The following is a 22,835-nucleotide window of genomic DNA, read 5'->3' as shown; positions in this document are numbered from 1 at the left end:
AACAAACATCACTAAATCAAACACAAGTTTCCTCGCTCATCAGTCATTAACACTCCTACATCTAGATGAGGATGAACAGAAACAAAACAAAAATTCCCATCCAAAACTCTAACATGATGAGTGGCTCAATTGAAAATAATACAAAGGCTAAACAAGAGACGACACATTTTGTGCTTCATTTCAGCTCTTTTTGGACTTGTGTTTTGATTTCTTTTTCCCTTCTTGCTCCTGTAAACCAAACCAAAATTAGTAAATAACATGAAATTTTCTCTCAATCATTTTTTGGTGTAAAAGGGCTGGATGTGAAGGGCCAATCGGAAATTCTACAAAAGGATAAAGGAAGTACTCGTCATGAGACCCGTGACCCCAACAAGACTTCAATTCCTTCTCTGAGTTTTGTATTTTCTAATCCAAAATTTATATATCAGATCTGAAAGAGATGAGAAGGAGATGGAAAGGAGATGAACAACTAAAAAAAAGCTAGGAACTTAACGCAAATCCAAACTTTCATTGTGATGTCACCCACCGTCCATCATTTCGAGTCCTCAACTTTCATTGTGAATCAGATCCAAACTGTGTAGAGGAAAATGACGAGTGCTCTTCGCGTTTCTCTCAGTTTCATCAGATCCATCTCAGCCTCCTTCATCTTTGAAATATTCAGATCCATGTTATCTCCAACGGTGGCCGGCAACGGTGAAGGGAAGGGTGGACTGGTGGCTTGTGAGACCCAAGATTTTAAGCTTAGAATAAATTAGTGAAATTCCTTATTAACGAATAAGTTCGATGTATCGTGAAGGGAAACCTGAACGAGAGTTTATTGGATGAAATAGATTTATGAAGGAGAAGGTTCGGGAAAAGTTCAAGGATTGTATCAAAACCGATAAGAGTTATAGCACGACTAATATTCGCCTAAGCCTAGGTCAAAGACACTAGTAAATAGCTAATTTACACTTTAGGACACGACGGAAACTAATTCCAAAAATCTTCAGAGAAATGTTAGAACTTCTCTTATTCATTTATAAACAAGCGTTTCGATACGAAACCCTGGAATGTACGAACGTCAAATTCCAATTCTCGAAAGTTTGCCGAAACGGAATCCCTGATAGTTCAGAAACCCTAAAATCTACGGACGATGAAGACTTTTTCTATTCGGAGCTTCAAACGAAGATTCCACACGCGCACACCCATTTCTCTTGATGTTTCCAATCTTTCTTCAGAAGGAAGTTTCTGCATCCGAGGTCCATATCATAAAGTGCATAGAGTGCATTTTTAATGCCGGTAAGCATTAAAAACAAGCCTCGAAAACCAAAAATCATACTGATATTTCTTTGAAGAATTAGAAGATTCAGCGGGAAGAATATCGTGTCTAAAATACGTTGGAATCAGTAGGAAAAATCGGAATCGCGAAATAATCATTTTTCCGCATTTTCCAAATCCTATAAATAGGTGGAAAATGAAAAAAAAAAGACAAAAACAAAAAAATTCCCCACCTTTGAGAGAGAGAGGCCGAGAGCTTGAGGAGGAGGAGAGGAGAAGAAGATTTTCGCCATTTCTTGCCCGATAGTTCCGCTGTTCGTTGCTAATCGAAGACATCGAGGTATAGTTACTATCCCTCACTTCTGATCGTCAGATCTGTCGACTTTTTCTATGTTTTTCTGAGCTCAAAGTTTGGAGCTTTTTGTAAAATTGTCCAAATAGCTTGATTTCTCTGTCTAAACATCTTCCCTACGTGCCCAAGAGTAGTTCTGTCGGATTACATTTTTTTATTCTGTCGCCGAAATTCCGCCGGAATCAATTTTTACCTCAAATACCCATTTTTGGGGCAAAGTCTCATCCTTTCGGTTTAGAACTCACGACTTAGCTTAGTGTCAGTAGGATTAGTTGTCATAAACGTCGTTAGTGACATTTCCATCCGATTAGTTTATCAAAACTCGAATTTTTTATTTTCCGAGCTAAAAATATTGACCAAAATACCCCTGCGACAGTTTTCGACCCGATAATTTTTCTGAGAGTTTCCCTGGCTTAGATATCGCCTAAGAATGCCTAGGAATTGATTTAGATCGAAGAAAAAGTTCGAAAACCCTATTTTCCATAGTGGCCGAAACCTATTTGCTTGGGTACCGTGTCCAAAAATAATTTTTGGGTCTCTATGACCTGAGCCATTGCGTAGCTTTTTCAATTGTGGAAATTTTGGCTCCGGTTTCGTGTCATTCCGAGTTCTGTAGCTCGAGTTATGCACGTTTTAGCGAATAAAGTGTTTTTGTACAAAACTTGAATCGAGTCAAAACTCATCCATTCGGGGGAAGCCCTTCCATTCGTGCCTAAATGTGGTACTCTGAAGCTTCTTGAGCTTTGTCGAACATTAGTTAGGATTGTTTCGACTGTATCGACTTGTGTTGATTCATTATTGCTTTGTGTGCTCAAAGGTTCAATTGTGGAAACTTTGGGATTGACTGAACAAGCTTGTGAGGGAGACCTACACCGCGAGACTGGAACAACTCGAGGTAAGGGCAACTCTCCTAGTTATTAGCTATATGATTTAGGCGTCGATAACTTCGACCTGTTTATTGCTTTTGATTATGACTGTTGGACTGGACTGGGAAAACGTTTTCTGGAGGCTTCGGCCGTGTGAACTGATTGAGACGTGCGTCTCCGTTTTCTGGAGGCTTCGGCCGTTTACTGGTTTCCGTCTTATTGTTTTATAGTGGATAGACCTGTTCTATTCCTTTTAATTGCAAAAGTGCATGAATCTTGTTTTATGCCCAAACCTTATGGATATATCGACTTCGAATGCGGAGTGTTACGAGAGTTAGCAAGTAGGATCTGTCGGAAGGACTGTGCTGCTGTTGACACGGAGGATCGAGGCTTTCGCCTAAACCAGGACATTGGGGATCTTTAATCTGTTAGACTTTGAAACAAATGAATGCATAAGACTTGATTTGAGAATAAATTCCATAATGAATTAACTCAAAATAGAACACTTTGAATAATAAAGATAACCCATTTTGAGGAAATTTTAGGATATGAAATGAGTTCGAAAATGGGAAGGGTCGAAGATTCGAGGTTCGAGGAAAGATAATGATTCGAGTTGTGAACATCATGAAGAAGAGCCGTTATGAGTAGAACCGCCATTAAGTGCAGGTGCTACTCCTTGTGTGAAGTGATTGGTCAAAGGACCGACGTTTACCTTAGGGAAAAACGATAGAGACATGAACCATAGCTAGACACGTATCTGGGTGAGGACGAATCGTGGTTTGCTAGCTCTTGCATACCTGCAGGACTTGATTAAGGGGCTTGTCCTTAATCCTATTAATTATTCTTTGATTAAGAGGTTTGTCCTTAATCATATTAATTATCTATGGATTAGAGAGGATGAACCTTAATCGTATTATTTACCCTTGGATTAAAGTGGCTGGACCTTAATCCTATTCTTTGATTAAGTGGTATGACCTTAATCATAATATTCGATATTGGATTAAAGAGGATGGACCTTGATCCTAATATTTGCTTATGGATTAAAGAGGATGGACCTTAATCCTATTATTTGCTTGTGGATTAAAGTGGCTGGACCTTAATCCCATTCTTTGCTATTTGATTAAAGTGGTTGGACCTTAATCATAATATTTGACCTTGGATTGAAGTGGCTGGACCTTAATCCTATTATGTGTTAGTTGATTTAGAGGATTGACCTTAGTCATACTATTTGTTATTTTTCCTAAGAGGTTAGACCTTAACTCCTATCATTTGGATCGATTAAGGGGATTGTCCTTGATCTTGTTATCTGTTTGTTGATTAGAGAGTATAGACCTCATCGTGTTAGATGATTGACCCTTGTGTCGTGCGTTTACATTAGGGAGACGTAGTGCTGCCCTAACAAGGAAATGAAGATACATCTATGCGCATGCGACGAGTGATGGACTGATGACTTGACGCTCAGAGGCTAGAGATTGACTTGTGTTGTGTCTAATTATTATTCACATGCTACTTAACTATGTTAAATCTAGCTAGGACTTATATTACCTTACTCTAGGAAGTTGACCCTTTCTGCCTTGTCTGCTTTGTTTGTGTTTGGGCGGTCGGCAAACTGCCAGGCCCTAACAGGTGTTGCTGCAAGTAGCTGTTGATCGCTGCCAGGAGGTGATTGGATTGATTTACAGGAAGACTTCTTGGAGAAAGTAGATTAACCGAAGACTGGTAGAAGTAATAGTTAGATGTATGGCTAGAGCCTTGGGTAGAGAAGCTTACTGTTATTGGTCAAATCTTATAGGGATGGCTGTATAACTTACTTTGATTTTGGGTAGGTTCCGATGCATTGTTTTTCTGCAACTCTCCAGTGCGGGGATTGTAGGAAGTATATTGGACTTAGGATGTTATCGCATTTAAAACCCTGTTGTCGAATTAATCATTGCTTCGTTGCAATTTTATATGTCTTGAACATCCGTCGTCACTCACGAGTGTTTGCCTTGGCCAGGCCGGATGTATGGGTTTGGGAAAGAGTATGCATATCAAGTTTTGGAAATGTTTGAGAAAACAAATGAAAAAATATATACCCTTATTTGTAAATCCTTTTGGAAAATCATTTCATTTCATTTAATATGTTACTATTTGTGACCCCCAAAAGTTGGGGTGTTACATGGCTGGTTGGGAAGAATTGAGAGGAAGAGGAAAAGGGAAGGGTAAAGAGAAGAGGGTAAAGGAAGGGAAAAAGTCAAAATTGCTCTCTTGGTCCACGGGTGGACCAGAATGAAAGTTGTGCATCCTAATGGGCACCGGTACTTGTAGGATATACGCCACTCTAAGTTTTGGAATAAATAAGTTGTTTCATCAAAGAGGGAGCAGGCAGTGTTTCCTTTCCTAGTCTACTCTCAGCTCTGATCCATTGACAATTGATGGCCTATTCAAGTCGTGTTCTTCACGCCACCGCATTCTCTTCTTCCCATTTTCTCTTCCAACACCAACCTCGATCTTCTTCTTCTCTCTCTCCAAAACTCAAATCCCCAATTCTCAAACCCTGTCTTCTTCGCCGCAACATGCAGGCTTCACGTGCCGCCGCCAGCAGCTTCCAAGACGCTGTTGGAGGAGCCATGGCGCTGCTTCAGGCGACCCCCGCCACGTGGCAATCCTCTGTGCTGAGCAACCTCTTCATCTTCCTCGTGGGTTCTCCCCTTCTGGTCACCGGCCTGTCCCTCTCCGGCATCGCCGCCGCTTTTCTGCTCGGAACACTCACTTGGCGTGCTTTTGGCCCTTCTGGCTTCTTCCTTGTCGCCACCTATTTCGTCATTGTCAGTAGCTTTATTTTCAAAGTGTTGATTTTTTACAGCAAATGGGTTTTTTCCGTGATTTTGTTTCTGGGGTTGTGGATTTGTGCTCTATCAGAGTAAGATTGATGGAGTTCGGTGAAATTCTGAATATGGGTACCCGGGATTTTTCATTGTTTTCGTTTATAGGGTTTGAGACTTGGTGTGATTTGAAAAGTTATAAGCTTTTCCTGTTTCATAAATGTAAGCAGGAACTTCTTCTCTCACTCTCTTTCCCAAAGTCTATGTATCTTGTTTCGGAGTGATTTATTTTGAGAGTGAAATGGGTTTTTATGGATTTCTCTACAATTGTGAAAATGGGCATTGTGTTTTTTTCTTGATTTCGTTTTTGAGGTTGAGAGTTTTAATTGTTTGAAAGTGATAAATTTTTTGAGCAAAAGTAAATTATCCATGGAATTCTGAAAATGTTTGTTGAGAATTTTCCTTTTTTATGCTTCTGGGATTGGAGCTTTGTGTTCTTTGGAGTTGATTCATGTGGGATTTGTTAGGGAACAGCGGTCACGAAGGTCAAAATGGCACAGAAAATGGCCCAGGGGATTGCAGAGAAAAGAAAAGGAAGAAGGGGTCCGGGCAGTGTTATTGGATCCAGTGCTGCTGGTTGCGTTTTTGCTTTCCTATCAATTTATGGAGTTGGGGGTGAGGCTTACTTTAGGCTTTGGAGACTTGGGTTTGTTGCCAGTTTCTGTACCAAGTTGAGTGACACAGTCTCAAGTGAAATAGGGAAGGCATATGGAAAAACAACGTGAGTAGTGAACTCTTATGAGCGCCAGATTCACCTTGGCTGCTGTTATCAATATCTGCTTATTAAAAATTGTCATGGTTGTTTTACTTAGTTGGTCAGGAACACCTCCCCCAATTTAAGAAATCTTAATTCTGTATTGATGCTATTCTATTATTTGTGTTGATAAAATTTCCTACTTGAAACTAAGCGATACCCTCCATTTGTGGTAGTGCATTGATTGCATGTGAAACATGTCTTGCCTTGTTAATTCTTTGCATATAATAGAACCTTGTTTGATATGTTTCCTTTTTGAACATTTACTTGATAGGCAATACTATTGTCAGTCTGCATTTATTCTACTTTTAACTGATTAGTGGAAAAATTAAGATATTTTTTCTAATAAAAAAACTATGTTCTATGTTATCTTGCAAAACTCCAGTACTCAAGTTCTTCCTGCTTAATGACCAGGTACTTAGTGACAACATTCAAGGTAGTTCCAAGAGGCACAGAAGGAGCGGTTAGCGTTGAAGGAACCTTGTCTGGAGTTTTAGCATCCATAGTTCTTGCCTCTGTCAGTTGTCTCATCGGTCAGGTACTTCTCTTATTTATGAATGTGCAAGTCCAGCCCGGTCTTTTATTTGAGAGTTCTTTTATATTATTGTTTATATTCCGCGATGAAATTTTGCTAATGGGATCTGGTAGAAACAGAGAAAGTTGAATTGGAGTTTTATTCGATCAAAAGTGAAAGAGATACAATCTGCAACAACCTAACAGATTTCCCTGAATCCCCATGATTCAGTTCACCAACCTAACATTCCAGAAGCTAATCCCAGAGAAGTTAACTTCTCTTATTTATACTAACTCTCTTAATCAAGGCTTAACAGAAATAACCAATCATTTCCTACTAATGTCAGCCTGGCGCCTAACATACACATTAGTAATAGGTGGTATAGTAATTCTAGCTGAAAGCCTATTCTTATCAGGATCAAACAGTGTGCTTCAAGGCTTGTTATTAATAATTCGATTTCAGTTTCAGACATCAATGTCACTCCTTCACATTAGGCCCCTCTCTCAAAGACATGTTAAATACAGATGAAACCATAAGTTCATCCTTAGAAAAGTATTGAAGATATCGACGGGTTTAACGTTAGCTCCCAAGGCCTAACACAACCATCCTCCTTTACACGGGCTTGGGACCGGCTACGCAAGATTAGGCGGAGTTATAGTTAGTTGGATGTTCTATTTTAGATGGTTTAGTGCTAAGTTTCTGGGCCTAATGTGGTGGAGTTAGGTTTTGGGTGAGATTAAGGTCTACATTAGTTGTTCCGTTTTCTGTATTTCTTACAATAAGGATCATGCTTTCTGCACTCCTTTTTAATCTTATCCCATCTTATCAATCGTGGTGCTACCATATAGTAAAAATTGTAATCATATTCATGAGACCGCATGAGTCGACGATTTTTGCCCCAATCCAACGATTTTGTTGAGATCATCCTGTAGCCAGGGCAGTGTCTTTCATAAGTAGGGGGACCTGAAACTTTTTTTACTGCTGATACTGGGCAGTTTTTGTTTGTTTTTGTCTGGGGCTGATGAGTAGGCATGATTTGTTGCTGGTATAGCTTGATTCTACATTTTGTCAAACACTACTCCAAATTGCTCATAGTTTCTTTCTCTTTCAGCGGTTCTGATAAGTACCCAGCATATTGATAGGAGCTTACGGTTGTTGGTTAGTTAGGGGTTAGTACTTTGATGGTTGGTTTGTAGCCTATAAATAAGGGAGGTTAGAGTGCATTAGGATCATCTTTGTATTCACTTTGGAAATTGGGTTTAGAGAGCATTGGGTCTCTCTGGTTTTGGGAGTGTGTTTGGTATCCTTTCTGTGTATCTTCCCTGAATTAGGGTGTCTTGCTAATAATACATTCCATAATTTCTGGGTTCTTAGGCAAATTTGAACTGAATTTTTTTTGGATAGAGTTTAAGCTGAGGGTGATTGTGAAAATGATGTTTTGGCCTAAATAGTCAAACCCACAATCTCTCACTTTTTTTTTTTTTAATCTTGTGTTCATGAGATCCACAAATTGGGCTTTTTTGCTTTCACTTTCCTAATCTATGATTATGCTTTGTACTCAATTGAAACACAACCCCTACTGTATGTTGACTTAGTCCTATTATCTTTTTGTTCCTTTCTTTAATATAATCACTATCAACTATAATTAGCCGATGCTGATAAAAAAAAAACTATAATTAGTCTATCCTTGGTGTGTTGCCCCTTTCATCCTTGTGGTTGGAGCATCAGCTGCTGTGTAAGTAAACGTTGGCCCACTTTTTGTAACCATTAGGTGTCACTGTCATACGTGACAACTTTGTCAAACCTTGGTATGTTGTCGCTTCCATCCTTTTATTGGAGCTTCAGCTTTTGTAAGCATTTGCCTACTTTATGTTTGTGGTGTTTTAGTTGACACCCTTGTCCATCTCACACGCCATCAACCAATCGATCCAAAGTGTTTATGTTTGGTTGCTGTTGTTTCTGCCTTGATTTTTGTTGGGTGTATTGTTGCTGATTTTTAGCCCTAGTTCGTTTTTTACTTTGGTTTGTTGAATCAGCTGACCCCACAACTATCCTAGAGTTTTGACTTGCAACAATCCCGCTAGATCAAGTTCAGAAGCTGGCAGTGACTCACACAACTTGTGAGCTCCTATGATTGAAGCATTTGAATCAGGAGTTGCAGTTATGTGATATTGATCCTATGGAGATAATATTGTCTCTTGTTTGCCTGTGGATTCAGCAAAAGTTCAAAAGGTTAACATATTCAAGATCCTCCCACTACTTTGGAGCTTATAGTTTCATGTTCTATTTCACTTCCTGGTGGTGTTCTTTTCTCCCTTCCCTCATAGGACTACTTCACTTGTGTTCATCCATTAGTATTGTAACAAGTTGGTTGCATATGATCTATACGCCCTTTAGCTTGAGGGGAATGTTTGGATATAGTATTTTTGAGTTAATTCAGTTAGGATTAGTTTGTTAGGATTAGATTTTATTCTGTTATTGTTCCTTATTATCTTATTATTGTAGTATGTTTCTCTATTTAGTTTGACTAGGACTGGAAACCTTGTATATAAATATTATACTTTTGAATCACGTTCATATCAATAATTATTCGGAATACTTTCACTTTCAAGCCTTCCCTTGCACAATACCCTTAGGGAAACCCTCAAATTGTCTACTTGTCCTTCTCACATAACCATTTAGATCACGTCCTAGTAAGAAATTATCTTACGTGTTTTTTTGAACTAAACCTTTTAAAACTCTACCAAAACTTTATTATCTTATGGTGCTTTTCAATCTTCCTTGTGGTGAGCATTCACTAATGAGTTGTACTGCCTCCAAGATCATCAAGGTTCTCTTGCAAATGTGCTCAGGACTATATGTTTCTTCACATGTGGAAGAAAGTGATAGAAACTGGATCAGAAGAACAAGAAGAATTGAAGAAACAACAGAGATAAAACTCTCTTCTTGAAGAATGAATGAGTAGTTACAATTCTCTAGCATTCGAGAGGCTAGAACTCTATCCAGTTTCTCAATGAGTCCAAACTACTAACTAACTCCCTTGTTTATCAGGAAAAGTAACTTCTAGCTGTTATAACTCCCTAACCAACTAAAAGCTGCCCCTTCTGACTACTAACAGAATAACAACCTCCCCTAAATCCTGTGTTCAGAAACTGACCTAACACCCATGCCCATTAGCTGGCCTTGCCTAACAGTCCTACCACTCTCCCGTTTTTTGTAACGCCCCGATTTCTCGGGTGTCACATAGTAACTAAAACACGTGGATTTTCGTAAAGAATTTTCGTCGTTTAATTAATTAACCATCAGTAGTGACAAAGATTCATTTACTGAAAACCTCTTAACATTAATCGCGACTCAATTAAAATGAAACGTGTGGATAATTGAAAATAACTGATATAGCCAAAATGGAAAATGTAATTAAACAAAATATAAGTACGGTGGTTGCACCCATGTGTGAAAAACCACATTTGAAATCCTCAACTGTATTACAACCGAAAAAAAAGTATTTGAAACATAATGAAAAGTTCAACGAAACAAAAATAAACAAAACTCGATATCTCATTCCCGGAAACCCCAAAGTGTATCACTCCCCGACTCAGTCTTCATCGTCGCTAGAGATCTCCACAATTTCGGCCTTCAAGAGATCCTCGTTCATAGGCTGCTTCTTCAGAGGTGACATAGGTACGGGCAGAGGCTCCAATGGAAAGTCATAGAGACCCATAAGGCAACAGGCATCGTGGTCTTCCCACATGTTTGGCACTTCAGGAATTTGGTTGTTCTCCACCTTGTTGTCTTCTAGTATTGGTTCCTTCACTAGCATCTGCGCTGGAACCGCAACTGGCTCCACTGGCATCTGAACCTCAGCATCTACCTCTTCGGAAGGATCAGACTCGACCGAAGCGACTTGTGATCCAACGTCCTCGGGTAGTAAAACCTCGGCGGTGGATACGGCATGATGATCTTCCCTGTTATCCTTTGAATCTCCGCTATGTTGCCCTGTTTGTCTTTTCTGGTGAGTTTGATATCGCCGACATACACACGGCGAACCCCGGACGTGTCCGACGTCCATGCCTGGTCCCGCTTCTCATCATAGAGCTTTATCTCCCAGGAGAGGGTCGTCGCTATCACCCTCGTGGCCATCTACCCCCCACAAAAACAAATAGACAAGTAGCGCAAGGGTCAGATTGCAAGAATAACATAATCACAAACCTTATCATTATACACACAAATCATTCGCTTATGGAATAATTTTTATAACAGTTAGTTAGTTAAACTAACGCATCCTCACATCACACAACCCACCAAAACTCCTTGGCCCATCTCGTTCATCCGCAAATGCACAGTTCACGTGGAGCCGCAATGATCCACAAAAATCTCACGGTGACTGCAGTCAACCAAATCACGTGGAGCCGCAATGATCCATAAAATCTCCCTCGCGTGCAAGTTACCGTTTGTCTCTAACGGCACCATCGTTCTCATGGTACATAGTCTCACCTTGAACTATGATCCATTATTACTCTTTCACTTGCAAGCGATTAATCTCATTCTCTTTGTTAAGGCTCTAACATCATCCTAGAGTCTTACACATGCATAGAATAAATACAATGGTAAAACGATCACAGTCACATCGGGAATTACAGCTAGATGAGCGACCCTTTGAACAGCTATTCGGATAAACATTATACATCGTATAAGGATACTCATAATCACAACCTCATGCATCATAAATCATAGCAAAAACATCAAGCGAGGCATCATAAGACTTATGCATGAAAGCGAAAGAAAAGAATACACCGAACCCCTCGAAATAGGGTTCGGCCGAACCTCATCAAGGCCCTTAGGGTTTTCAAAAACTTTTCTTTTCTTTCCCTTTGATCACATAAGCCTTAGTACAGCCCCATACAACACATTGATCATCCAAAAATTTGAGAACTCATCACATCTCAACCATCATGTTATGGCAAGTAAATCGCATGGCAAATTTTGCAAGTATGCATGTGATTTTCGCATAGCATCAAGATCTATAACAAATATAGTGATTAGAGAATAGTAGAGTATAGTGTCACAAGGCAAAAGTCCAGCAAGCATCACATATACCAACCCTCATGCAAAACCATGAAGTTCATAGCTTTCTTCATGGCAAATCATGGCAAATTTCCCTAGACAACCTACCCAACCTAGACCAGCCCTTACCTTAACCTTTGTGAAGAATGAAAAAGAATGAGTTTGAATGGTTTAGAGAAGATGATCCCTTCTCCCTTGCTCTGGAAATCCTCTTTCTTTCCCTTGATCTCTCTTGGTTTCTCTCTTTCTTCTTCTTCTTCTTCTTCTTCTTCTTGCTCTAGCCGCCTCTCCTCTCTCTCTCTCACCCTTTCTTTCTTATTTTCTTTTTCTGAATGTGTGATGAGAATGAAAGTGTGGGAATGTGTTTCTAACTCAGCCCTTTTGGTCTCTCAAAAACTGAAAACCCTTTCCGCTTTTGTCCCCAAACTCGCGGCCTCACACACCTCTTCCCAAGCCTTCACAAAAAATTTCAATTTGAAAAGGGACAAGACATTAATTGCTCATTATTTTCTCCTTTATTCCTTCCACAATTCTGATTTGCATTTAACTAGGAAACATAACCCCCAATAATCCCCTTAACTCAAGCAAACCAAGTCAACAAACACTCATCTCCTTCCCTAAGTGAAACCGGCGGCTAGCATACATCATGGGCTAGGTTTTATTTTCTTTTTCTCTTCTCCCTTCATAACTTGGCCCAAGCCAAACTAATTACCCTCCTAATTACTGATTAAGAGGATAAAATAAATCAAGGCAAAACTCCTTCCCGTAATTTAAAGAAATAAATTCGGAACTAAGAAAATTTCTTCTAGCAAAATTGCTAGTACAGTACAGCCTGACCTTCCGTCACTAAAACATGAATATCTCGGGCTACAGAGGTCGGAATGACCCGAAACCAACGAGAGAATTTAGCTAACTCAGAGAGCTACAACTCTCGTGAAGGAAGCTTCTCAAGGTTAGGTTGTTAAGACCTCTAAAAAATTCACACAAGGTCACGGACAGAATTGCAATCAAATCAAACTTCTCTCAGGAGGGTGAACCGTACGACGTTTATTGTGATGCTTCACATAATGGGTTGGGTTGTGTAATGATGCAAGAGAAGAAGGTGATTGCTTATGCTTCGCGACAGCTGAAGATTCACGAGAAGAATTATGCGACGCACGATTTGGAGTTGGCTGCTATAGTGTATGCTCTCAAGATTTGGAGGCATTATCTGTATGGCAGTACGTTCACAATCTACAGTGATCACAAGAGTCTGAAGTACCTGTTCGATCAGAAAGATCTGAATATGAGGCAGCGAAGATGGATGGAATTTCTGCAGGACTACGAATTTACTCTACAGTATCATCCGGGGAAGACTAATGTTGTAGCTGACTCTCTTAGTCGAAAGGCTATACATGTGTCCTCGTTGATGGTCAAGGAGTTAGAACTGTTGGAGGCGTTCCGAGATCTGAGCTTGGATGTGAAGATCGCGCCAGGAAAGTTGAGTTTCGGAATGGTAACAGTGTCGAGTGGACTCTTGGACGAGATAAAGTCGAAGCAAGAGATCGATGAAGGACTGGTTGAGTGGCGTAAACTTGTTGCTCAAGGAAAAGCGCCGGAGTTTGCTATCGGTAACGATAACATTTTGCGTTGTAAAGGACGAGTTTGTATACCCAATGACGCAACAATGAGGAAGCTGATCTTGGATGAAGGGCACAAGAGCAGGTTGAGTATTCATCCGGGAATGAACAAGATGTATCAGGACTTGAAGCTTCATTTTTGGTGGCCTGGAATGAAGAAACAAGTAGCTGAGTACGTGTCGACATGTCTGACGTGTCAGAAGGCAAAGGTGGAACATCAGAAGCCAGCAGGGAAACTACAATCGTTGGATGTTCCGGAGTGGAAGTGGGACAGCGTCTCTATGGATTTTGTGACGGCTTTACCACTAACGCGAAGGAGATTCGATGCAATATGGGTAGTAGTTGATCGATTGACGAAGACTGCTAACTTCGTGCCAATCAATCTGAACTACAAGGTGGAGAAGCTAGCAGAGATCTACATCGCTGAGATTGTTCGTCTGCATGGTGTGCCGTCTAGCATCGTGTCAGACAGAGACCCGAGGTTCACTTCACGTCTATGGGGAGCTTTGCATCAAGCGTTGGGAATGAAGTTGAGATTGAGTTCAGCTTATCATCCACAGACGGATGGGCAAACCGAAAGGACTATTCAATCCTTGGAGGATTTGCTACGGGCTTGTGTGCTAGATCATCAGGGAAGCTGGGATGAGTTGTTGCCGCTGATTGAGTTCACATACAACAACAGCTTTCATGCAAGCATAGGGATGGCACCTTACGAAGCTTTGTATGGTCGGAGGTGTCGTAAGCCTTTGTGTTGGCACCAAGATGGAGAGAACTTGGTCGTTGGACCTGAGTTGGTTCAGCAGACTACAGAGGAAGTGAAGCGAATCCAAGAAAAGATGAGGATCTCGCAGAGTCGTCAGAAGAGTTAAGCTGACAACAGGAGGAAAGAGCTGGAATTCCAAGCTGGAGATCATGACTTGATCCTATCATGAGGCTTCAATACACAAGTAAACAAAGTATTTCCAATTTCATCTTATTTCTTTGGTAACTAACACTTCAAACTACTCTCTTAAAGTGCTTGTTTGCATAAGTCTTGTGAGCGCTGATGAGGGATATTCGTAGTTCCCATTATCAAATCCGCACCAGCATATAAAGAATCTGCCTGCGTGATTGGTTTTCTTTCCCTTTCAGTCATGTATAAGTATAATGCCTTTATCAGGCAAAGGCTTTTCCTTCATAGCCATCAGCAATAACTTGGATTTCTGTGTTTCAGTTACCTTTTCCAACACAAAATACTGCTCACATTTTGCCCTCAATTCTCTATACCCTGAACCTTCAAATGATGGTAAAGGATCTTGGGTGCCTGTATGATCCATTTTTCCTGAAATCTTCCCTGCAATTGTGCAGGACCGAGCTTTTTCCTTCCATTTGCGCTTCAGCACTTTCTCCATCAATTCGTTAAGCACTAACATGGTCTGACTCTGACCAATTGCAGCTCTCCTCCATGCTTGACCTTCACCTCCTTGGTTTGAACCATCTCTCCTTGCTTCACTCCCTGAATCAGGCCCAGATAACAGTTGATACAACTAGTTTGAATTTCATGCAGAAAATCTTGTATTGAGAATTCTAGCAATATAGTCAGTATTGCTCAATTTGGACATTGACCCTGTACACTCCGGGCTACAAGAGAACCTGGTCCCTCTTTTTCCCGAACAACCTCTCCGAATCTCTTTTTCTCCTTTTCTCTTCCATTGACTTATATATAGCTGGTACCTCATGTAACCCCCCCCCCCCCCTCTAATTAATTCCTAACAACACTAACTCTAATTCTGTTATTATGATTCTGTTACTTTTAATGAGCTATACCTAACACAGCGCTCAACTCATGAGATTGGGTTTGTGTTACGTATGTGACAGTTAGATAGTTAGTTGAGGCAGTTAGTCAGTTAGAGGAGTTAGTTAGAGAAGCAGTTGTGCAGTTATAGTATATAAGCTGCTAGCTAAACAGTTGTAACCATCTTGTTGATGAATGAACTTCTCTCTTCTCTCTGAATCTTCTTTCTCTCTCTCTCTATCTCTCTCTCAGTCTCTCTCTCTAGTTTCTTCCCTAACATTGGTATCTAGAGCCTTCGATTCTCGGAACCGCCATGGCTGAAGCAACTCGATTCCAAAGCTCGATTCGTGAAGATGAGGAACGAATCATGGCTGCGATGGATCCATGCATCGCGCGTCACATGCGAGAGTTGGAGCTTCGGTTTGAAGCTCAATTCAACAGGTTTCAGGAAGCTATGCGTGGAATTGGTCTTCAGGTCACTGATTTGGCTTCTGCTCGACGAAGCAGAGCACCAGGCGATGGAGATCACAAGATGCCGACGCGTCTCACAAGGTTGGATTTTCCGAAATTCAACAAAGACGATGTCGATTCCTGGATCGCGAAGTGTGAAAGATTCTTCGCGTTGGATGGCACTCCGGAGGGCGAACGTGTCACCGTCGCCAGTATCGCCATGGACGAGAGTTCGTTCAGATGGTTTCAGGGGTTGGAGCAAGGAACGGTGGGAAGGGTGGCTTGGCCGGAGTTTGCGACTGCACTGCGATCGCGATTTGGTGTGGAATTTGAGTCGCCAATGGAGGAGCTCAAACGATTGGTGCAGCAAGGAAATCTTGAGGAGTATCATGAAGCTTTTGACAATTTAGCATGTAGAACTGAGCTTTCTGAGTCACTGAAGCTTCAGTGTTATCTTGGAGGCCTCAATCCTGAGTTATGCACTGGAGTAAAGATGTTTGGTCCTCGTACTCTACTGGAAGCAATGCGAATTGCTAAGCTGCAAGAAAGGAGTTTGGTATTACTGCACAAGAAGTCTAATCCAGTGACCAAAACCTTTAGCAATTGGTTTGAGAAGAAAGGAGTGACTTCTACAATGGTGGAAAAGAGGGGAAGTGACCGGAAATTGGTGGGAGAAAACAACCAGAAAGGTATTTTGGGGAAGCCAAATTACACTTTTCAGAAGAAACTCTCTCCCAAAGAAATGGATGAACACCGTGCTCAGAATCTGTGTTTCTTTTGCCATGAAAAGTACACTCCAGGGCATGATTATCCCCAAAGAAAGAAGTCTCAGGTTTTCTTCATGGTAGTAGATGGTCTTGATTCAGAAGAATGTCAGGAGGTATTGGAACAGGATCTTGGACCTGAGGTGAGTGTTCCTAAAGTCTCTCTTAATGCTTTACATGGTGATTCCATTTCTCTGAATGCTTTGGATGGTGATTCCCAATATCCTATGATGAGATTGACTGGATGGTTAGGCAAGAAACGAATTTTTTTGTTAATAGATACTGGTAGTACACACAACTTTATTAACCAAAAATTGTGCCATGAGGGATTGAGCAAGCTTCAGTGTTTGCAACCAGTTAAGATAACAGTTGCAGATGGGGGAATAATACAGGGTACTGGTTGGTGTGAGGGAATTTCTTGGAAAATGCAAGGTTACACTTTCATTGACAGTGCAATTGCCATACCTCTTAGTAGTTGTGATCTCATCTTAGGTATGCAGTGGCTTAGACAATGGGGTACTGTTTCATGGGACTTTACTAATTTGATCATGGAATTTGCTACGGGGAATGAGATGGTCAAGTTGCAAGCTATGGAAGAGAAGGAGAACAAACTAGTTTCTGCTGCTAAATTGCACCATATGGTAGGGGAGGATAAATACAGTTACATATTACAGATTCTTCCTTGTTCTAGCGAGGTAGCTTGTTGCACTCTCAAGGCTCAGGAATCATTGGATTCTGGGTTGACAGTGCAAGAGAGGAATGTGGATCTTCAGGCTCATGAGGAAGCCATTTTGAAAGATTATGGTGAAGTGTTTGAAGAACCTGCTGAGCTGCCACCTTTCAGGGGCATTCATGATCTGATCATATTGAAAGAGGGGTCAAACCCCATTTCTCTCAGGCCTTATAGATATCCTCCTGCACAAAAGGATGTCATAGATAAAATGGTGAAGGAATTGCTTGAGTCAGGGGTAATTCAACCTAGCTCTTCTCCTTTTGCTTCTCCCATTGTTTTAGTCAAGAAGAAGGATGGCAGCTGGAGAATGTGTGTGGACTATAGGAAGCTCAATGATCTGACTGTGAAAGCAAAGTTTCCCATTCCATTGGTGGAAGACTTATTGGATGAATTAGGGGGAGCTAAAGTTTTTTCTAAATTGGATTTAAGGGCTGGTTATCATCAGCTGAGAATGAGACCTGAGGATGTGGAGAAAACAGCATTTCAAACACACTCAGGGCAATATGAGTATGTTGTCATGCCATTTAGTCTTACAAATGCTCCCTCCGCTTTCCAAGGAGCCATGAATGCTATGTTTGCTCCATATTTGAGGAAGAGTGTGCTTATATTCTTTGATGATATCTTAGTGTATAGTGCTACTATTGAGGGCCATGTCCAACACTTGAGAGAAGTCTTTGAAGTCCTTAAGAAGCATTCATTCTATGTCAAAAAGAGTAAATGTGCTTTTTTCACTCCTGTGATTGAATATTTAGGCCACTTTATTTCAGCATCAGGGGTTGCTACAGATCCTACCAAGATCAAAGTCATTCAAGAGTGGCCTGAACCAACTACAATTAAACAATTGAGAGGGTTTTTGGGACTCACATGTTATTACAGAAGGTTTATTAAGGGCTATAGTATCATGGCCTCACCATTAACAGACCTTTTGAAGAAAGATGGCTTCCTTTGGTCAGTTGCAGCTGCAGATGCTTTCCTAAAACTCAAAAATGCATTGGTTACAGCTCCTGTCCTTGCTATTCCAGATATGCAGAAACCTTTTACAGTGGAAACTGATGCTTCCAGTACTGGCATTGGGGCTGTTCTACTTCAGGATCACCACCCTGTGGCCTTTCTTAGTAAGGTCTTATCCCCTAGAAACAGATTGTTGTCAGTATATGATCGGGAATTTTTGGCTCTGGTCCATGCAGTTACCAAATGGCATCAGTATTTGGCTATCCAGCCATTTACTATTCTTACTGATCAGCAGAGCTTGAAATTCTTATTGGAGCAGAGATTGTCTACTCCAGCTCAATATAGGTGGGTTACTAAGTTGATGGGTTTGTCCTATGTAATTCAGTACAAAAAGGGTAAGGAAAATGTGGTAGCTGATGCTCTTTCTAGAGCCTCTCATGGAGAATTATTGCAGCTTTCAGTCTCTTCCATATCTTCAGAACTGTGGGCCTTACTTACTCAAGCTTATGCAGCTGATGATGCTCTTAAGCTCCTTATTTCTCAGGTTCTGGCTCAACCCCAGCTGCATACTCACTACTCTGTGGTGGATGGTTTGCTGTTTAGGAAACATAGACTCGTGGTTCCTAATGATGCCCAAGTTAGGACCTTAATCTTGGAGTGGCTTCATTCCTCTCATCAAGGAGGTCATTCTGGCATAAGGGCTACTATGGTTAGGATTAAGTCTTTCTTTTACTGGAAAGGGCTTAGTAAGGATGTAGCTGCATTCATCCAATCATGTGAGACTTGTCTCAGGTGTAAGTATGAGAGAGTTGCTAATCCTGGTTTGTAGCAACCACTCCCTATACCTGCTGGAGTATGGCAAAGCATAGCTATGGATTTTATTGATAAGCTACCCAAATCTCATGGCAAGGATGCTATTTGGGTTGTCATTGATAGGCTGAGCAAGTATGCTCATTTCATACCCCTCTCTCATCCTTATACAGCTTCTACTTTAGCTGACATTTTCATTAAAGAGGTTTATCGGCTACATGGTGCTCCCTCCAATATTGTTAGTGATAGAGATCCTCTTTTTACTAGCAAATTTGGACTGCTTTCTTACAACAGCTGGGAATTTCACAAAGTTTAACCACTGCTTATCATCCTCAATCTGATGGTCAGAGTGAGGTTCTCAATACGTGTTTGGAGCACTATCTTCGAGCTATGACTTGGCAGAGGCCTAAGGAGTGGGCTACTTGGTTGCCTCTAGCTGAGTGGTGGTATAACACCCTTATCATTCAGCTATACAGACCACACCTTATGAAGTGGTGTATGGTCAGCAACCTGCAATTCATCTCCCTTATTGTCCTCAGAGTACTATGGTGGAGGCTGTGGATAGAAGTTTTACAGCTAGGGAACAAATGATCCAAAGGATTCAAGCTAATCTCATGAGAGCTCAGGCTAGGATGAAGGTCCAAGTTGATAGACACAGAACAGATTGGGAATTTTCTGTGGGCTATTGGGTCTTGCTGAAATTGCAGCCTTATAGGCAGAGTTCTACCCAACATAGAGCCTCTGAAAAATTGTCTCCTCGTTTCTTTGGCCCTTATCAAGTCCTCCATCGTGTTGGCAAAGTTGCCTACACTCTGGCTCTACCACCTGACTCCAGAATCCATCCCACATTTCATGTTTCACTACTGAAACCTTGCCCTTCTGCTATGCAACATGTGCCTTTACCTTTGGATTGGGGCAACATGGATCAGCCACGTGCTCCTCTTAAGATACTGAAGAGAAGAATGGTCCAGTGCAGGCACAAAGCTGTTACTGAGGTGTTGGTTCAGTGGCTTGGGGAGCTGGAAGAAGATGCTACTTGGGAGGTTCTCTACAACCTCAAACAACAGTTTCCTACATTTGATACTACTGCTGATGTTCCTGTGGATTTACAGGTTCTTCCTTGAGGACAAGGAAGTTGTTAAGGGGAGGGATATGTTACGTATGTGACAGTTAGATAGTTAGTTGAGGCAGTTAGTCAGTTAGAGGAGTTAGGTAGAGAAGCAGTTATGCAGTTATAGTATATAAGCTGCTAGCTAAACAGTTGTAACCATCTTGTTGATGAATGAACTTCTCTCTTCTCTCTGAATCTTCTTTCTCTCTCTATCTCTCTCTCTCTCTCTAGTTTCTTCCCTAACAGTTTGTTTGACTAACATAGCTGTTACTTCACTAGCTGATGACCATTGTACACATGACATGCCTATGAAAATGGGGGCAACAGTTTGTATACAATAATGCTATTCATGGTTTGTTTAAAGGAATTTGGTGTCTTAGAAATCAATGCAATGGAAACAAAACAAACAAGTTCAGTGATATTTCATTCCCATTGTTTTTTTTTTTCAGGAAGTATAGGATATAAATGGTTTCTATATGCTTTGAAGTCAGAACTGTAACATAGGGGTAAAGAGTGAAATTTAATTTAAGTTATGCCACCAAACATTGTGGGTCCTTCAAGTTGAGGGAGCACATCTTGACTCTTATATTTTCAGTCCATGTGAAGAATCGTGGATCCCATAAAATGCTAAAATGTCATTACATTAATATCCTTAATATTTATCCAATTATTTATTCTTCTAGTGATTATTTCTATGTTTTTATTGTTGAGCAGGTTGGTTTACATGAAGCAATTATATGTGTACTAGCTTCCCAGATTGCTAATCTTGGTGAGAGCATAATTGGCGCTGCTCTTCAAGAGAAGGAAGGGTTTCAATGGGTAGGTTCATGAAAACAGTGATATTTTTGTCATACAAACTTCCTCACAAATCTGTCTAATCTTGCCTGCAAAAGTTGTCTACCTGTGTTTAAAGTACTCAAGTTTTATCTGAGACAGGCTTCAGAGATCTAAGTTCATAAATGGCAATTTTCCTTATAATCAAATGTTGGTCTGAATTTCAAATGATATATGGAAAATTTGAGTAGTATGGTTGAATACTTGGTGAGGCATAGATGATACTGGTTTACATTACTATGGATTCTTTATGTCCAACCCTGTTTTTGGATGAAACTTTTCTTTACTGCTACTTACTAAAATTGAAAAAAGTACCTGGTTTTCATTTTTGTTAAGGACATCAGGATTCGGTTCACCATCTTAATCTTTATTTGCTAACATGTTCTTTGTCCTTCTATTGCAGCTTAACAATGATGCAGTCAATATCATCAACGTATCCATGGGCAGTATCACCGCAGTCTTATTGCAGCAAGCACTCCGGAGCTTGCATCCCTAAATTTGCAGCATAAATGGAAGCAGTGTTGATAAAATTATTCATTCGTTAAGTTTCAGCTCTTCACAATTCTTGCATGAAGCAATCTAATCCTAGCATGAGATTCGTATGCAAGTTTAATATGGATAACACTAACAGCCCTTCTTTCTAATTATTGCCCAAGCATGCATGTTTGTTGTTACAAAGTTAATAGCTGAGGGTAATCGAAGCCACATGAGTCTAATAACCTGTAACCATGATTCAAGTCTCATGTGCACCAAGCCTAGGTTCTTTCAAATTGTGGATGTGAATTCTTGTAAAGTCACTCCACTTGATATTTTTTATGGAATATAAATTTTATCAAATCTAACTATTGAATTATGTGACATCAATATGATCATATCAAATTTTGGTTAACTCAAACATTCACATGTATATATTCTCATAATCGATATTCACAAATACCTTAAAAATTATGTTCTTATATTCGATGAAGTATGGATCAATTTTATGCAATTCTATACACTTGATTGTTAATTAGAAGCTTTCGTTCAAATATTTGATTTTGTCAAATTCATATGAAGGATTTCAAAGTGGAGAGTTTGTTTGAACTCGTGAAATGTTCATAAACTCAAGCATAAATTCGAAGAGAAAAAATATAGATTTTTTATATCATGCAAAATAAAAAATAAACAGTCAGATCACACTTTATTGTGCAATTAAGTAACAATAAAATTCATCTTGGGTACATATTAAACTTACAGGTAGGGGTGAGAATAGGTCAGGCCGTTCGTAGGGGCCTATGGCCTAACCTACCACAGGCCAGGCCAAATTGGTAAATAGGCAAGACTTAGGCTTTTTGAAAAAACCTATTTAGTTAAAAAGGCCGAGGCCATTCAAAAAGTCTTTTAAGCCTTATAGACTAGCCTATTTAAGTAAAAATGATTAGTAGTTTTCTAGTACATTGTAAATATGATTAGTATAAATATATTTTACCATTGATGATGTATATATATTAGAAATTTATCATAATATCTTGATATTATATACTTATTGACATTTTTATATATTTAAGCAAGTTGACTTATATAATGTTTTAAAGTTATAAGTCTATTTAGAAATAGATATACAATGTATTTTAATACCTGAATATGAAGTGTGATTTTATCCTGGCTCTGCGACTCTAGAAACCAACATATTCTCCAGTTTAGTTTCATCTCTATCTAATATAGCTTATAATATTATGAGTCTGATTGTTGAAAAAGTTATTTTGGTAAAATTTAACCCGTTAGTTTATAAGTTTGATAGCTTCTGTACAAATAAATTTGTTAGCAAACGTAAAACTCTTGTTTTGAAACGGACCTTTAAACAGGCTACCAGGCCAGACCAGGCTTTCGAGAAGGTATGGTAATGCTCGAAAAAAAGTCTTTGACAGGCCACAGGCTAGGCTCGGGCCTTAAGATTTTTAAATAGGCTAGGCCTAATTACGCAGAGCCTACCTAGGCCCGACCTATTCCCACCCCTACTTACAGGCCATCTGAGAAAAAATAAAGAAATTTTTTGAAAGTAAAAAAACTAATATTGATCATTTAGTAACAAACATTCTCGAGTGAAACAAAAAATAGACAAGGATGAAAGTCGACTTG

At 40.0% G+C, this 22,835-nt stretch overlaps 2 protein-coding genes across 2 annotated transcripts; both read left to right on the top strand.

Moving 5' to 3' along the window:
* The first annotated feature begins 4,818 nt into the window (after positions 1–4,818).
* On the top strand, positions 4,819–21,577 carry LOC130745247 (protein VTE6, chloroplastic). Its single transcript, XM_057597419.1, has 5 exons — positions 4,819–5,282; positions 5,807–6,060; positions 6,508–6,631; positions 20,598–20,702; positions 21,121–21,577. The coding sequence occupies exons 1-5, from the start codon at positions 4,890–4,892 to the stop codon at positions 21,211–21,213; spliced, it is 969 nt and encodes a 322-aa protein (XP_057453402.1). The 5' UTR covers positions 4,819–4,889; the 3' UTR covers positions 21,214–21,577.
* LOC130745246 (uncharacterized) lies at positions 15,362–18,803 on the top strand. Its single transcript, XM_057597418.1, has one exon. The coding sequence runs from the start codon at positions 15,378–15,380 to the stop codon at positions 18,789–18,791; it is 3,414 nt and encodes a 1,137-aa protein (XP_057453401.1). The 5' UTR covers positions 15,362–15,377; the 3' UTR covers positions 18,792–18,803.
* Positions 21,578–22,835: the final 1,258 nt, after the last annotated feature.

This window comes from Lotus japonicus, chromosome 3, assembly GCF_012489685.1.
Source record: "Lotus japonicus ecotype B-129 chromosome 3, LjGifu_v1.2".
NCBI classification, from domain to species: domain Eukaryota; kingdom Viridiplantae; phylum Streptophyta; class Magnoliopsida; order Fabales; family Fabaceae; genus Lotus; species Lotus japonicus.
The sequence above is the reverse complement of the archived record's forward strand: the minus strand, read 5'-3'. Positions and strand labels throughout refer to the sequence as shown.

Bases quoted from the DNA above. Each gene is read 5' to 3' on its own strand.
- LOC130745247 (XM_057597419.1), top strand. From the start codon at position 4,890: ATGGCCTATTCAAGTCGTGTTCTTCACGCCACCGCATTCTCTTCTTCC. The intron at 6,061-6,507 runs GTGAGTAGTGAA...CTTAATGACCAG, and splicing joins AAGGCATATGGAAAAACAAC to GTACTTAGTGACAACATTCA. The intron at 6,632-20,597 runs GTACTTCTCTTA...ATTGTTGAGCAG, and splicing joins TCAGTTGTCTCATCGGTCAG to GTTGGTTTACATGAAGCAAT.
- LOC130745246 (XM_057597418.1), top strand. From the start codon at position 15,378: ATGGCTGAAGCAACTCGATTCCAAAGCTCGATTCGTGAAGATGAGGAA.